Source organism: Dendropsophus ebraccatus, chromosome 2 (assembly GCF_027789765.1).
Source record: "Dendropsophus ebraccatus isolate aDenEbr1 chromosome 2, aDenEbr1.pat, whole genome shotgun sequence".
Taxonomy (NCBI): domain Eukaryota; kingdom Metazoa; phylum Chordata; class Amphibia; order Anura; family Hylidae; genus Dendropsophus; species Dendropsophus ebraccatus.
In genome coordinates, this window is record NC_091455.1 from 214110446 (window position 1) to 214124878 (window position 14433).

The following is a 14433-nucleotide window of genomic DNA, read 5'->3' on the forward strand; positions in this document are numbered from 1 at the left end:
CAGAGGAAGGCGGCAAAGATGGAGGGAGAGGTAAGTATGTCATCAATCTACAGTCAGGAAAACCTCACTCAGTGACACCAACAGCTCAGCAATCCCTCCGGCCAATAGGAAACGGCTGCAAATCAGGCGCAGAGCCGGCTCACAATCAGCTCACAATCAGATTCCATCATCTAAAGCTAAAATGGTTGGATCTCCACTGAGCAACCATAAATCAGCATTACAAGGGGCACCCCGGCGGGAAAAAAAAAAAACATTGTTTTCAAATTAGCTGCTGTTAAAAAGTTATATAGATTTGTAATTTACTTCTTCTTAAAAATCTGCAGTCTTCCACTACTTATCAGCTGCTGCATGTCCTGCAGGAAGGGGTGTATTCTCTCCAGTCTGACACAGTGCTCTCTGCTGCCACCTCTGTCCATGTCAGGAACTGTCCAGAGCAGCAGCAAATCCCCATAGAAAACCTCTCCTGCTCTGGACAGTTCCTGAGATGGACAGAGGTGGCAGCAGAGAGCACTGTGTCAGACTGGATAGAATACACCCCTTCCTGCAGGGACCACACCATGTGCCGCCATACAGGACCCAGCACAGTGACCGCACCATGTGCCGCCATACAGGATCCAGCACAGTGACCGCACCATGTGCCGCCATACAGGATCCAGCACAGTGCTCACACCATGTGCCGCCATACAGGATCCAGCACAGTGACCGCACCATGTGCCGCCATACAGGATCCAGCACAGCACAGTGACCGCACCATGTGCCGCCATACAGGACCCAGCACAGTGACCGCACCATGTGCCGCCATACAGGATCCAGCACAGTGCTCACACCATGTGCCGCCATACAGGATCCAGCACAGTGCTCACACCATGTGCCGCCATACAGGATCCAGCACAGTGCTCACACCATGTGCCGCCATACAGGATCCAGCACAGTGACCGCACCATGTGCCGCCATACAGGATCCAGCACAGCACAGTGACCGCACCATGTGCCGCCATACAGGACCCAGCACAGTGACCGCACCATGTGCCGCCATACAGGACCCAGCACAGTGACCGCACCATGTGCCGCCATACAGGACCCAGCACAGTGACCGCACCATGTGCCGCCATACAGGATCCAGCACAGTGACCGCACCATGTGCCGCCATACAGGACCCAGCACAGTGACCGCACCATGTGCCGCCATACAGGACCCAGCACAGTGACCGCACCATGTGCCGCCATACAGGACCCAGCACAGTGACCGCACCATGTGCCACCATACAGGATCCAGCACAGTGCTCACACCATGTGCCGCCATACAGGATCCAGCACAGTGACCGCACCATGTGCCGCCATACAGGACCCAGCACAGTGACCGCACCATGTGCCGCCATACAGGATCCAGCACAGTGACCGCACCATGTGCCGCCATACAGGATCCAGCACAGTGACCGCACCATGTGCCGCCATACAGGATCCAGCACAGTGCTCACACCATGTGCCGCCATATAGGATCCAGCACAGTGCTCACACCATGTGCCGCCATACAGGATCCAGCACAGTGACCGCACCATGTGCCGCCATACAGGACCCAGCACAGTGACCGCACCATGTGCCGCCATACAGGATCCAGCACAGTGACCGCACCATGTGCCGCCATGCTGTCGCAGCCTCATATGGCGAGAGACGTCCACAGCTCGGCCGGCAGCAGGGTAATATATTGGATATAAATCAGCATTTTGATACATTCTGAGAAATACATAAAGTAACTGGGAGACGCAATGTCATCTGACTGAGAGCAGAAGATTATGGATCTGCCATATCTCACTGTCAGCCGGAGATGGCGGCAGCGTCGCTGCCTGGGCGGCTGCCAAGATGCTCTCCCCTGATTGCAGGCGGCTTTTGGTTTGTAAATAGATGAAAATTCCAAAATACCTGACGGGTAATAATTCTCCTGACGACATCAGTACTAATGGCAGGGGGCAAAAACACATAAATACCCCAAATGTTTGGTCCCCGAGGGACCGAGTACAATGGGGCTTAGAAATAAGCCAAAGCTTTCCTGTGTGTGAGGGCGCCCCCTAATGGTGGAGGACTGGGGAAAAATGGAACCAAAGTCAAATCCAGTGACCCAATGGACAGGTGCTCGCTATGCCTGGAGAGTGAAGCACTTCGCTGAGCGCTTCTCCTGGCTCTATATATAAAGATCAGTGAGGATCTGAACACCCAGACCCCAACTTATCACAATTTATGACAGGGCTAAACATTGTTTTTTTACCAAAGGTATAAAGAGGTAGTTTGCAAAAAAATTTATTCTTTTATATCAACTAGTTTCAGAAAGTTATATAGATTTGTTATTTACTTTTACTATTAAAAATCTCCAGTTTTCCAGTACTTATCAGCTGCTGTATGTCCTGCAGGAAGTGGTGTATTTTTTCCAGTCTGACACAGTGCTCTCTGCTGCCACCTCTGTCCATGTCAGGAACTGTCCAGAGCAGCAGCAAATCCCCATAGAAAACCTCTCCTGCTCTGGACAGTTCCTGACATGGACAGAGGTGGCAGCAGAGAGCACTGTGTAAGACTGGAGAGAATACACCACTTCCTGCAGGACATACAGCAGCTGATAAGTACTGGAAGACTGGAGAGCAGAAGGAAACTATAAATCTGTATAACTTTCTGACACCAGTTGATTTGAAGGAAAAACCTGTCCCGTTTGCTGCAATGAATCAGCGCTGACCTCCTATTTGTGCCCCCCCCCAAGGGCATGCTGGGTATTGTAGTTTTAAAACATCTGAAATGCCACGGGTTGCAGGTGACTGGTGAAGGAAAACGTAAGGCTGGGTTCACACTACATTTTTGCAATCCGTTTTGAAATCCAGTGGCACAGAGCATTGCTGGGGCTGGATGCAACTGTAACAACCCCACAGCTGTGAGATGTAAAGCCATGGATATTGCTAATCCTTATATACAGACCAATGAATGAGTGCAGTAAGGGTTAAATGCAGGAAATCTATTGCAGGCCAGTCCCTGGCTGGTGAGGGGGCCCCGCCGGTCAGGACGCCTCAGTATAGGGGGGGGGGGGGGTCTATTATACCCAGAATCAAGATGACAAGTTCACAGCTGAGAAGTGCAATGAATCCCCCACAGAGCCCCGAGCTGTCAGTCTGAGCGATGCTTCACAGCAGCCACAAAGCGAGTGACAGCAGCGAATAGAAATATATACAAGGACCTATAGCCGGCGCCGCTCTATGGGGAATTATTTATAGAGGAACTCCAGAACTGCGGATACAGAGCTCAGGCCTGCAGCATGTCCCTATCGGTTATTGATGTATGCGTCACACAGGGGCCATCTGTAATATATTGTATGGTATAATGGGACTTATCCTTAAAGGGATAATCCAGTGGCAAAAAAAAATAAAAAATTCAATTAACTGGTGTCAGAAAGTTATACAAATTTGTAAATTGCTTCTATATAAAAATCTCCAGTCTTCCAGTACTTATCAGCTGCTGTATGTCCTGCAGGAAGTGGTGTATTCTCTCCAGTCTGACACAGTGCTCTCTGCTGCCACCTCTGTCCATGTCAGGAGGTTTTCTATGGGGATTTGCTGCTGATCTGGACAGTTCCTGATATGGACAGAGGTGGCAGCAGAGAGCACTTTGTCAGACTGGTGAGAATACTCCACTTCCTGCAGGACATACAGCAGCTGATAAGTACTGAAAGACTGGAGGACTTCTTACCTAAATAAAAGTAATCTATAAGGCTGCACCCAAACATATAAAAAGTAACATAAAAATCTGCAGCTTTGGCCACTATGTAACTAAAGTGTATGGTTTATACTCGTACCACAACTATAAAGACTGGAATTGCTATTTGAGCAGTAAAGATGTAATATAAATGTTCACTTCTTAAAGATGCTGCCAGAAGAAAAGCTATAAACAGGAAATCTCAGAAGCCCCTTTAAATATCAAGAAGATATTCTATATACAAGATTTCTCAGCACTGACACCCCATGGACAGAAGTGGTACTGCGGCTTCAAATAAAAAAAATACAATAAAATCATCAAAAACAAACATCCAATTAAATAGTTTGTCCATCGATTTCTCATTCTACGAGTATATTTTGTGGGTTGGAGTGTAGCACTTGGGTTATTCTCCAGCAGGCAGGCAGAAGCGGAGCCCCCATGATAATCACTACCACCTGTAACAGACCGGGGAGGTCACCCAGGACCGCTCATCCCTCCTCGTCTCTTCGGCTGATACATTCCTGGTTTGTTTTTCATCAAATAGGTGAAGAATTCGGAGTGTTGTTACCTACAGAGAAGTCATCACGCTGGCGGCGGCTTCTCCTTGTGCGACATTGAGAAAGAATGTTGGCGAGTTCCTAACCGGAATAAGACGGCCACAGGCTGACTACAGAGGGCGACGAGCCAGCGCGTGACGAACCACGAAGACGCTGCCAGGGAACGCGACTGTTACCCCCAGAAACTGGTCACCAAACTTCTCTCCCTCAAATTTGAAAATTTTACATCTTAAATAATTTTTTTATTTTTTTTGCAAATGAATAAGTCACAACACAGAGTCCATGGCCATAAGTTTTTTTAAATTACTTCTATTAAAAAATTTCCAGTCTTCCCGTACTTATCAGCTGCTGTATGTCCTGCAGGAAGTGGTGTATTCTCTCCAGTGTGACACTGTGCTCTCTGCTGCCACCTCTGTCCATGTCAGGAACTGTCCAGAGCAGCAGAGAGCACTGTGTCAGAATACACCACTTCCTGCAGGACATACAGCAGCTGATAAGTGCGGGAAGACTGGAGATTTTAAGATTTTACCCCTTTAAGTGCGGTTTTGCCTGCTGTTTACCATGTATATAGGTATAGGTCTTCCAAACATACAATTCTACAACAAGATGTCTTCAGCCTGGTCATAGAGGCAGCAGGATAGGATAGCACTGCGCTATGATGACATCCAATGGTCAGTCTATACAGTATGGCGGGGCTGTGTGTGTGTGGGGGTGGGGGTCAGGGTTAACCCCTTAGCTCCTGAATCAGTAAACCCTTATATAAGAAGTTTTGTTTCTGCAAACACGATCAATATTGCCCTGGGCCCCGAGATCGCTAATCCCCCAGACGGCATCATGGGGGCCACAAATAGGCTGTAATTGCAGGGAATGTGCGTCCATGGGAACGTGTCCCCGGCTGCGGTGTGAGGATTACTGACAGGATATGAGAGGATGAGGTTACATTGTCAGCACTGCTGGCGGCCGGGTGATGGAACGCATCCATCCGCCCAAGTGTGAGGAAACCAATCTGGGACACTAACAGGGAGGAATTGTGGCCGTGTTAGAGCGTCCGACTTATAGAACAACTCTCTAGCCTCGTCCTTAAAGGGTTACTCCATTCTCTCCAGTCTGACACAGTGCTCTCTGCTGCCACCTCTGTCCATGTCAGGAACTGTCCAGAGCAGCAGAGGTTTTCTATGAGGATTTGCTGCTGCTCTGGACAGGCCCTGACATGGACAGAGATGGCAGCAGAGAGCAGTGTGTCAGACCGGAGAGAATACACCACTTCCTGCAGGACATGCAGAAGCTGATAAGTACTGGAAGACAGGAGATTTTTAAATAGAAGTAAATTACAAATCTGTATATGTTTCTGATACCACCTGATATGAAAAAAAAATAGCTGGAGTATATTTGAAGGGATTGTCCAGGCATACAGAAATATGTCCGCTTTCTTCCAGAAACAGCAGCACTCTTGTCCTCAGGTTGGGTGTGGTATTACAATGTGAGTGAATGAAGGTTCAAGAGCCCCAGAATTATTCTCTCACGAGATATATGAGTATTTACTAAAGACAATAGCAAAAGCCTGGACCACAGATGTCTAACCTGCCGCCCTCCAACTACAACTCCCATCATGGTAGGACCGCCAAAGCTTTAGCTCCCCAGGCATGATGGGAACTGTAGTTTTGCAGCAGCTGGAGGGCGGCGTCCTCTTCCTGATCGGTGCTCCACAACCTGTTCACATTTGGTGAGAGTACATCTATACATTGGCGGTCCGACTCTCTAGCAGTATATATACAGTATATATCCATCTATATATCCAGCTACCCCCCCCCCCCCCCCAGCTCCGGTAATATCTATGAATATCAGTATAAAGCCGCATATCGTTACCTCATCAATGGTGTTCTCATCCTTCTTCAGAGCTGTGAAGGGAAAGAGAAGAAAATGTTAGAGACAAAAAGCCAAGAAACCTGAAGACCGGTCACATGATCAGCATCTCAGAATATGGAGGCAAAGACAACTATAGCATGGATGGACATTATATGGACGGTGCTGGACCGGCTGCTGATTCTCACCCCTCCAGTGCTGGTCCTGCTGCTAATTCCCCAACGCCTGTACTGGTCCTGCTGCTGATTCCCCCCCCCCCCCCTCCAGTGCTGGTCCTGCTGCTGATTCCCCCCCCCCTCCAGTGCTGGTCCTGCTGCTGATTCCCCCCCCCCTCCTCCAGTGCTGGTCCTGCCGCTGATTCCTCCCCTCCAGTGCTGGTCCTGCTGCTGATTCCCCCCCTCCAGTGCTGGTCCTGCTGCTGATTCCCCCCCCCCCCCTCCAGTGCTGGTCCTGCTGCTGATTCCCCCCCCCCCCCCCCTCCAGTGCTGGTCCTGCTGCTGATTCCCCCCCCCCCCCTCCAGTGCTGGTCCTGCTGCTGATTCCCCCCCCCCCCCCCCTCCAGTGCTGGTCCTGCTGCTGATTCCCCCCTCCAGTGCTGGTCCTGCTGCTGATTCCCCCCTCCAGTGCTGGTCCTGCTGCTGATTCCCCCCTCCAGTGCTTGTCCTGCTGCTGATTCCCCCCCTCCAGTGCTGGTCCTGCTGCTGATTCCCCCCCTCCAGTGCTGGTCCTGCTGCTGATTCCACCCCTTCCTGTGCTGGTCCTGCTGCTGATTCCCCCCCCCCCCCCTCCAGTGCTGGTCCTGCTGCTGATTCCCCCCCTTCCTGTGCTGGTCCTGCTGCTGATTCCCCCCCCCCCCTCCAGTGCTGGTCCTGCTGCTGATTCCCCCCCCCCTCTAGTGCTGGTCCTGCTGCTGATTCCCCCCCCCCCCTCCAGTGCTGGTCCTGCTGCTGATTCCCCCCCCCCTCCAGTGCTGGTCCTGCTGCTGATTCCCCCCCCCCCCTCCAGTGCTGGTCCTGCTGCTGATCCCCCCCCCCCTCCAGTGCTGGTCCTGCTGCTGATTCCCCCCCCGCCCTCCAGTGCTGGTCCTGCTGCTGATTCCCCCCCCCCCCTCCAGTGCTGGTCCTGCTGCTGATTCCCCCCTCCAGTGCTGGTCCTGCTGCTGATTTCCCCCTCCAGTGCTGGTCCTGCTGCTGATTCCCCCCTCCAGTGCTGGTCCTGCTGCTGATTCCCCCCTCCAGTGCTGGTCCTGCTGCTGATTCTCCCCCCTTCCAGTGCTGGTCCTGCTGCTGATTCTCCCCCCTTCCAGTGCTGGTCCTGCTGCTGAGAATTTCCTGTTCTGCCCCCAGCCAATCACTGGCCCCGGCAGTGACCCGCCCTATCCAGTGATTGGCTGATTGGGCCCCTCCCACCCACATGTCAGAATGGCAATCAGGAAGCTCTGCGCATCCCTCCCAAACCAGAAAAGACCCCGGGTCCTAATAATCCAGCGTCCGCCCGGTCCCATTCATACTGGATAAAATAATGCAGGATTAGAAAAAAAAACAGCGCCACCCCTGTCCTCAGGCTGCAGTCAGTATTACAACTCCAACTCAGCTCTATTCACTTTAATGGAAGCAAGCTGCAATACCACACCCAACCTGAGGACAAGAGTGGCGCTGTTTCTGGGATGAATCAGCGATTTTTTTTTTTTCTTTTTTTAAAAGGGAATCCTGTAGCAATACGCTGCACACTATCAGGCTGCACAGCGTTAAAGCTCCCCCTCCACCGTGCTCAGGGACTGACTGATAATAGGGAAGGTATCGGTTGATCATGTGACCTAATGCAGACAATGCGCTGAATGCATTAGCCTTACAGAAAGCGCCCCCGACCGTCATTGATGCAGCAGGTCACATGACCGGACTGCGGGAGATTTCCAGAAGTGGATTTGTTCTATGAAGCGGCCGTGACCGTGATGGAGCTGGCGATGGCTTTTAGAGGGAACCGATCAATATCTGCATTAACTTTCAATTAGGGACGTTGGAGTTTACTGCTTAGTGTGTCGGATGAATAAATGATACGCGGCACATTACCCCGGCCGAGCGCTGGAAATACGCCACGGTTATTCCGCTACAGCACAGATTATCCATTCAGATGAATGCGGATAAGATTTATGGGGGAACGATACATATATAGGGGAACCGCTTCCTTATTCTATAGGGTAAAGAGGATTTTACGTCCTCAGGGACGTTGTGCTCAGCTGTTACCTGCGCTTCGAGGAAGGATCACATGATCAAGTTGTAGCGTATGTATGATGTATCATAACGTTGTTAAAGGGGTACTCCAGAAAAACAAAAAAATCCTTCAAATCAACTTGTGGCAGAAAATTATATAGATATGTAAATTACTTCGATATAAAAATCTCCAGTCTTCCAGTACTTATCAGCTGCTGTATGTCCTGCCGGAAGTGGTGTATTCTCTCCAGTCTGACACAGTGCTCTCTGCTGCCACCTCTGTCCAGGTCAGGAACTGTCCAGAGCAGCAGCAAATCCCCATAGAAAAACGCTCCTGCTCTGGACAGTTCCTGACATGGACAGAGGTGGCAGCAGAGAGCACTGGAGAGAATACACCACTTCCTGCAGGACATACAGCAGCTGATGAGTAATGGAAGACTGGGGGTTTTTAAATAGAAGCTTCAAATCTATATAACAACTTTCTGACACTAGTGATTTTTTTCTTTTAAATTAACTGGAGTTCCCCTTTAATTTGCACTTTTCCACAGTTATCAACAAATGTAAGATGGCAATCAAAGAGTTAAACCCATTAATATTACACACAGACTTACTGCTTTCTACTGCCACCCCTGGTGGATAATATAAGCGTCTTTTGCTTGCTAGATTTCCCTAAAACCTTCTAGTAAAAGGGGGAGTAACCCTTTGTCTTGGACTCAAAGTGTAGTTTCAACAAAGAGTTAGAGCGAGCGGCTAAAAGCTGCCCAGGACGGCTGGTACCACTGCTGGTTACAACAGAGAAATAGAATTTCCTGTAGAGTCTTTACCTGGGATTTTGAGAGAAATTAAATAAAAAAAGAGAAGTTTTTGCCTCTTTGGTGCCTCTGAACCAAGACTAAATTTAAGCTTCAGAGCTGCACTCAATATTTAAAAAAAAAATGGGAATACTGTGTTTATACAATACCTTACTCACTATTCTGCTGGTTACTACTGGAAACAGACCAGCTGGTTGTCAGACACCTCCCTAAATACTTAGCTAAGCAGTAACAACAGTGGGGATAGTTTATTTTTACTGTATCAGATTACTGCACTGCTGCAAAGATAACACATGCAATAAATCAAATCATCAAAGGACGCTCTGTGCAGTCAATGTAATAGCAGAGAAAGCTGAATATTGCAGAATTGTGAATGCAGCTCTGGCTGACAGCTACTCCTCCCATGCACACATATTAGCTCATCCGGGTGTGTATGTATTCTCAATAGAAAAAAGGTAACAAGCTGCTGCCAGACGGCTCCAATCCTCTTCTGACATCTGTTGTCAGAGGAGTCAGGATATTCCTATACACACTAGATGGTCATTCAGTTCGGCTGAAGTCGTGGAATAATTTATTATACACACACACACATATATATATATATATGACCACCTTTATATGACCACCTCCTCCATTTAGAGGGTTTGGTCAGTTGTGCACAAATAGGACTTTTTTTTAAAAAAAAAAAAAGCAAAAAACTTCTCAAAGGCGTTGTTCAACAGAGATCTGTAATTTACTTCTATTTAAAAATCTCCAGTCTTCCAGTACTTATCAGCTGCTGTATGTCCTGCAGGAAGTGGTGTATTCTCTCCAGTCTGACACAGTGCTCTCTGCTGCCACCTCTGTCCATGTCTCTGTCTATGGGGATTTGCTGCTGCCTTGGGCAGTTCCTGACATGGACAGAGGTGGCAGCAGAGAGCACTGTGTCAGACTGGAGAGAATACACCACTTCCTGCAGGACATACAGCAGCTGATAAGTACTGGAAGACTGGATGTTTAATAAAAGTACATTTTAAATCTCAGGCACTTCAATTTGAAAGAAAAAGGTTTTTGATAAACTGCTGTGTAACGTCTATGTGGCTCACACAGTCACAAATGGTTTCATCCATGTAACGTTACAGTTGTAGTCTCCGTGTCACCACATTGTTCACGCTCCCTATGGGACCGTTCCAGATAACGGACACGTGAGGACCCATTCACTGCAACCCTGTGACCATGAATGATGTGGCGGTGTGGTCATGCATCATTAGGAGTCATGCTCCATACACACACACACACACACTATATAATATTAAAATATATATATGTTACCCATGATTCCCCATTCCCCCTTTAGGATGTGATGACAGTGAGCAGCCCCCAGTAAACCGAATCCCAGGAAATTATCAGCACTGGGCCCAACAGGGAAACTGGCAGCTAACCCTAGTGTACAGTAACCCTCACATCCCGGCCCCGGAACACTACAAATACCAGCAGAGATAGATACACAAGAGGGGCACTCACCCTGGGGCCACTAAGTCACATGACTTCCATTAACTGTTCTGGGACCAGATAGGACAAGATACAGGTCCAAAAGCATGAGGACATTTTATACATCTGTGGGCTATGTTCACACAGTGTATTTTTTTAAAACAAGAACGGCCATTGCTGGCGATCAAAAAAACAGCCGTTCTTGCCTTAAATACGCCACTGAATTAAAGTCTATGGGGAACCATGGCCACTGTTCACACACTATATTCAACAATTACCGGATTCTTCCATGATACGTCATTTATGGCTGCTGGAGTGCAAACAACGGCCATTGTTCTGCAATGTTAACACGATGTAGGGTCGTTTTAAAACCATACATTGCATGGACTTTAATGGTATTGTGGATTACAGGCATCATCCAAATGCGCCTGAATTCCAAATAAAATCATGTTCCTGCAGCTGATATGGCAGAATTGGCTGCAGGAACATGTCAAACAGCGGCCGTTGTCTTTACACAGTGTGAACATAGCCTTATTGTTATTCTGACAAACCTCCATCATTTATATTTAAGCCAACAGAATTCTTTGTACCTGTAGCCACCACTTGGGGGAGCGGAGGAGCTTACTGCAGACAGATTTATTATGAAGGTCAATGTATAAACAGTATGCAGTCAGCTCCCCCTAGTGGCAGCTGCAGGAAGGAAGCATTAATAACTCTGACTGATGCTGCTCCCTTCACTAGTCAGACAAGTTGTCCTTTGTTTGCTGCGCTCGATCCAGCACTGATAGTAACCCCCAATCCTGGGCATAGGGAAGAAAAAGGTATTAGTCTTACCGGTAAGACTGTTTCTCCGAAATCTTCACGACGGCACCACAGGAGTTAACTCTACCCCCTAGGGACAGGAAAAAGCACAACACGAGAGGTTAAAAGCCCCTCCCCTTCCCACAATCACCAGTGTATTATAACAACCTTTGGCACCACGTGAGTACTATATATATATTTTTATACACAGTATAGGGTGGGGTGTTGGTGCCGTCGTGAAGATTTCGGAGAAACAGTCTTACCGGTAAGACTAATACCTTTTTCTCTCCTCATCTTCACGACGGCACCACAGGAGAATGCCAACCATTTACCTTAGGGTGGGACCACAGCCTGAAGAACCCCTCTCCCGAAGGTTAGGTCTTCATTTCTCTGAAGCTGCAGTCTATAATGCTTCGTGAAGGTGTGCGGAGAGGACCAAGTGGCTGCTCGGCAAATCTGGTCAATCGAAGCTGAAGCTCTCTCTGCCCAGGTAGTGGATATTGCCCTGGTGGAATGGGCTTTAATTCTCAGTGGAGAAGTGAGATTCTGAAGAATGTAGGATTGTTCTATAGCGTTCCTAATCCATCTTGCCAAAACGCTTTTTGAGACTTTTTTGCCCTTATTTTTCCCCTGAAATTGAATAAATAGGGATTGTTCTTTTCTCCAAGAGCTGCATGCATCTAGATATTGTAAGATTGCTCTCTTTACGTCTAACGTATGGAATTTCCTTTCCAAGTCGTTTTTAGGGGATGGGCAAAATGACGGAAGAATTATATCCTGAGACTGATGGAAGGATGAAACCACCTTTGGTAGGAAGTTTGGGTCGGTTTTTAATGTAACCCTATCGTCCTGTATCAGGAAATAGGGTTCTCGGATAGTAAGAGCCTGTAGTTCACTTACTCTTCTAGCAGACACTATTGCTACAAGAAATGCAGTTTTGTATGAGAGTAGCTTAATGTCGGCCTCTTCCAGAGGTTCAAAGGGTGCTCTGGTGAGACCTTCAAGCACTGAGTTGAGGTCCCAGGGTGGATGAAGATTCCTTACAGAAGGTGATTGCCTCTGAGCACTTCTAAGAAATTTCTTAACCCACCTATGTTCAGCAATGGGATAGTCGTAGATAGCTGATAGAGCCGCAACCTGGACTCTTAAAGTAGCTGGTTTTAGACCTTTAAGGAGACCTGCTTGGAGAAAGTCTAGAATTTGTGTAATGTTCGGGTCGGCTGGAAAGGATGGTTTAGTGGGGCACCAGGAACAATACACTTTCCATATCTTCGAGTATATTTTGTTTGTAACAGGTTTTCGACTTTTTTGAATAGTAGTTATCACGTCTTCCGAGAGACCTCTACTTCTCAGCATGCACCTCTCAGGATCCATGCTGATAGCTTCAGTGACCCCGGATCTGGATGGAGAAGAGGGCCCTGAAATAGAAGGTCCGGTTCCCGCGGTAATTGGATCGGTGGTTCTGTTGTGAGGTTTTGAAGTAGACCGAACCACGATCTCCTCGGCCAGTAAGGTACAATCAAGATTACTGTTGCCTGATCCCTCAAGATCTTTTGTAGGACTCTGGGTATCAGAGGAATAGGAGGAAAGGCGTATGCCAGATTGTAGTTCCAGGGATGCGCTAATGCATCTGTTCCCAATGCCCCATCCCTGGGATCTAGAGAGAAGAAGTGTCGTGTCTTCTTGTTCTGAGATGTGGCAAAAAGATCTACCTGTGGTTGACCCCATCTGTTGGTCAGCTGTAGGAATGTCTTGTCGTTGAGGCACCATTCTCCTGGATGGACTGTGTGTCTGCTTAGGAAATCTGCATTGACGTTTTCCGAGCCTCGAAGATGAGTGGCACTGAGTGAAAGAATATTTCCTTCTGCCCATAGAAATATCTTGGCCGAGATGTTCTGTAGAGCATTCCTCTTCACACTGCCCTGGTGACGAAGATGTGCGACTGTTGTTATATTGTCCGACAATATGTGTATATGACAATGTTTTAGATCTTCCTCTGCTTGTTTCAGGGACATCAAGACTGCTAACAATTCCCTGTAGTTTGATGACCGCTTCCTTTCTTCTGGGGACCATAGACCCTGAAGGAGACGTCCCTGTACTTGTGCTCCCCATCCCGTCAGACTTGCGTCCGTGGTCATCGTAATTTTGGGAGCTGGATTCCAGTGGACACCTTTTGAAAGATTTTCTGGGTGTTGCCACCAGTTGAGGGACCTGAGTACCTGTTGAGAAATAATCATTAGTTTATCCAGACCTGATTTATGATGATTCCAGGAGGATAAAATGTGATTTTGTAGGATCCTGGAATGTGCCTGGCACCAGGGCACCGCAGGGATGCAGGCTGTGAATGATCCCATTAGTGACATGGCCTCTCTAATTTTACAGGATCGTTTACGTCTGAAGCTCTTTACTTTGTCTATTAAAGAAGACTTTTTATCTGTAGGGAGAAAGGACATTTGTCTGGAAGAATCCAAAAGGATCCCCAGAAATACCTTTTGTGTGCTTGGATTTAAGTCCGATTTTTGCTCGTTTAGAAGCCATCCTAGGTTTCTCAGAAGATCTGATGTCACCTCTAGGTTTTGTAGAAGCTTCCGAGGGGTATCTGCAATCAAAAGAAGGTCATCCAGATAACAGACAATACTTATACCTTTTAAGTGTAGGTAAGAGGCTACCTCCCCCATGACACTTGTAAAGATTCTGGGAGCAGAAGAGATCCCAAAGGGAAGGGCTTTGAACTGAAAATGTTGAACCCTACCGTCCATCCTCAGTGCAAATCTTAGGTAGCGTTGAGATGATGCGTGAATAGGAATGTGGTAGTACGCATCTGTAAGGTCTATCGAAGCCATCACTGCGTCTTTTGATATCAGAGGAGTGGTGGTCTTTATTGATTCCATCTTGAATCTTTTGTATGTCACTGCCTTGTTTAAAGGCTTCAAATTTATGATCAGTCTGTAAGACCCGTTTGGTTTCTTCACCAGAAACAGGTTGGAGTAGTG

General features: G+C 48.0%; 1 protein-coding gene across 4 annotated transcripts in view; it reads right to left on the reverse strand.

The window, feature by feature from the left end:
* The window catches only part of CDK14 (cyclin dependent kinase 14), a 312138-nt gene that overhangs the window by 282950 nt on the left and 14755 nt on the right, over positions 1–14433 (reverse strand). For all 4 annotated transcript variants that reach the window (XM_069959461.1, XM_069959459.1, XM_069959458.1 and 1 more), the window contains exon 2: positions 6151–6182. In XM_069959461.1, coding sequence (XP_069815562.1) covers positions 6151–6182 — 32 coding nt within the window. The remainder of the gene's footprint in view (positions 1–6150; positions 6183–14433) is intronic.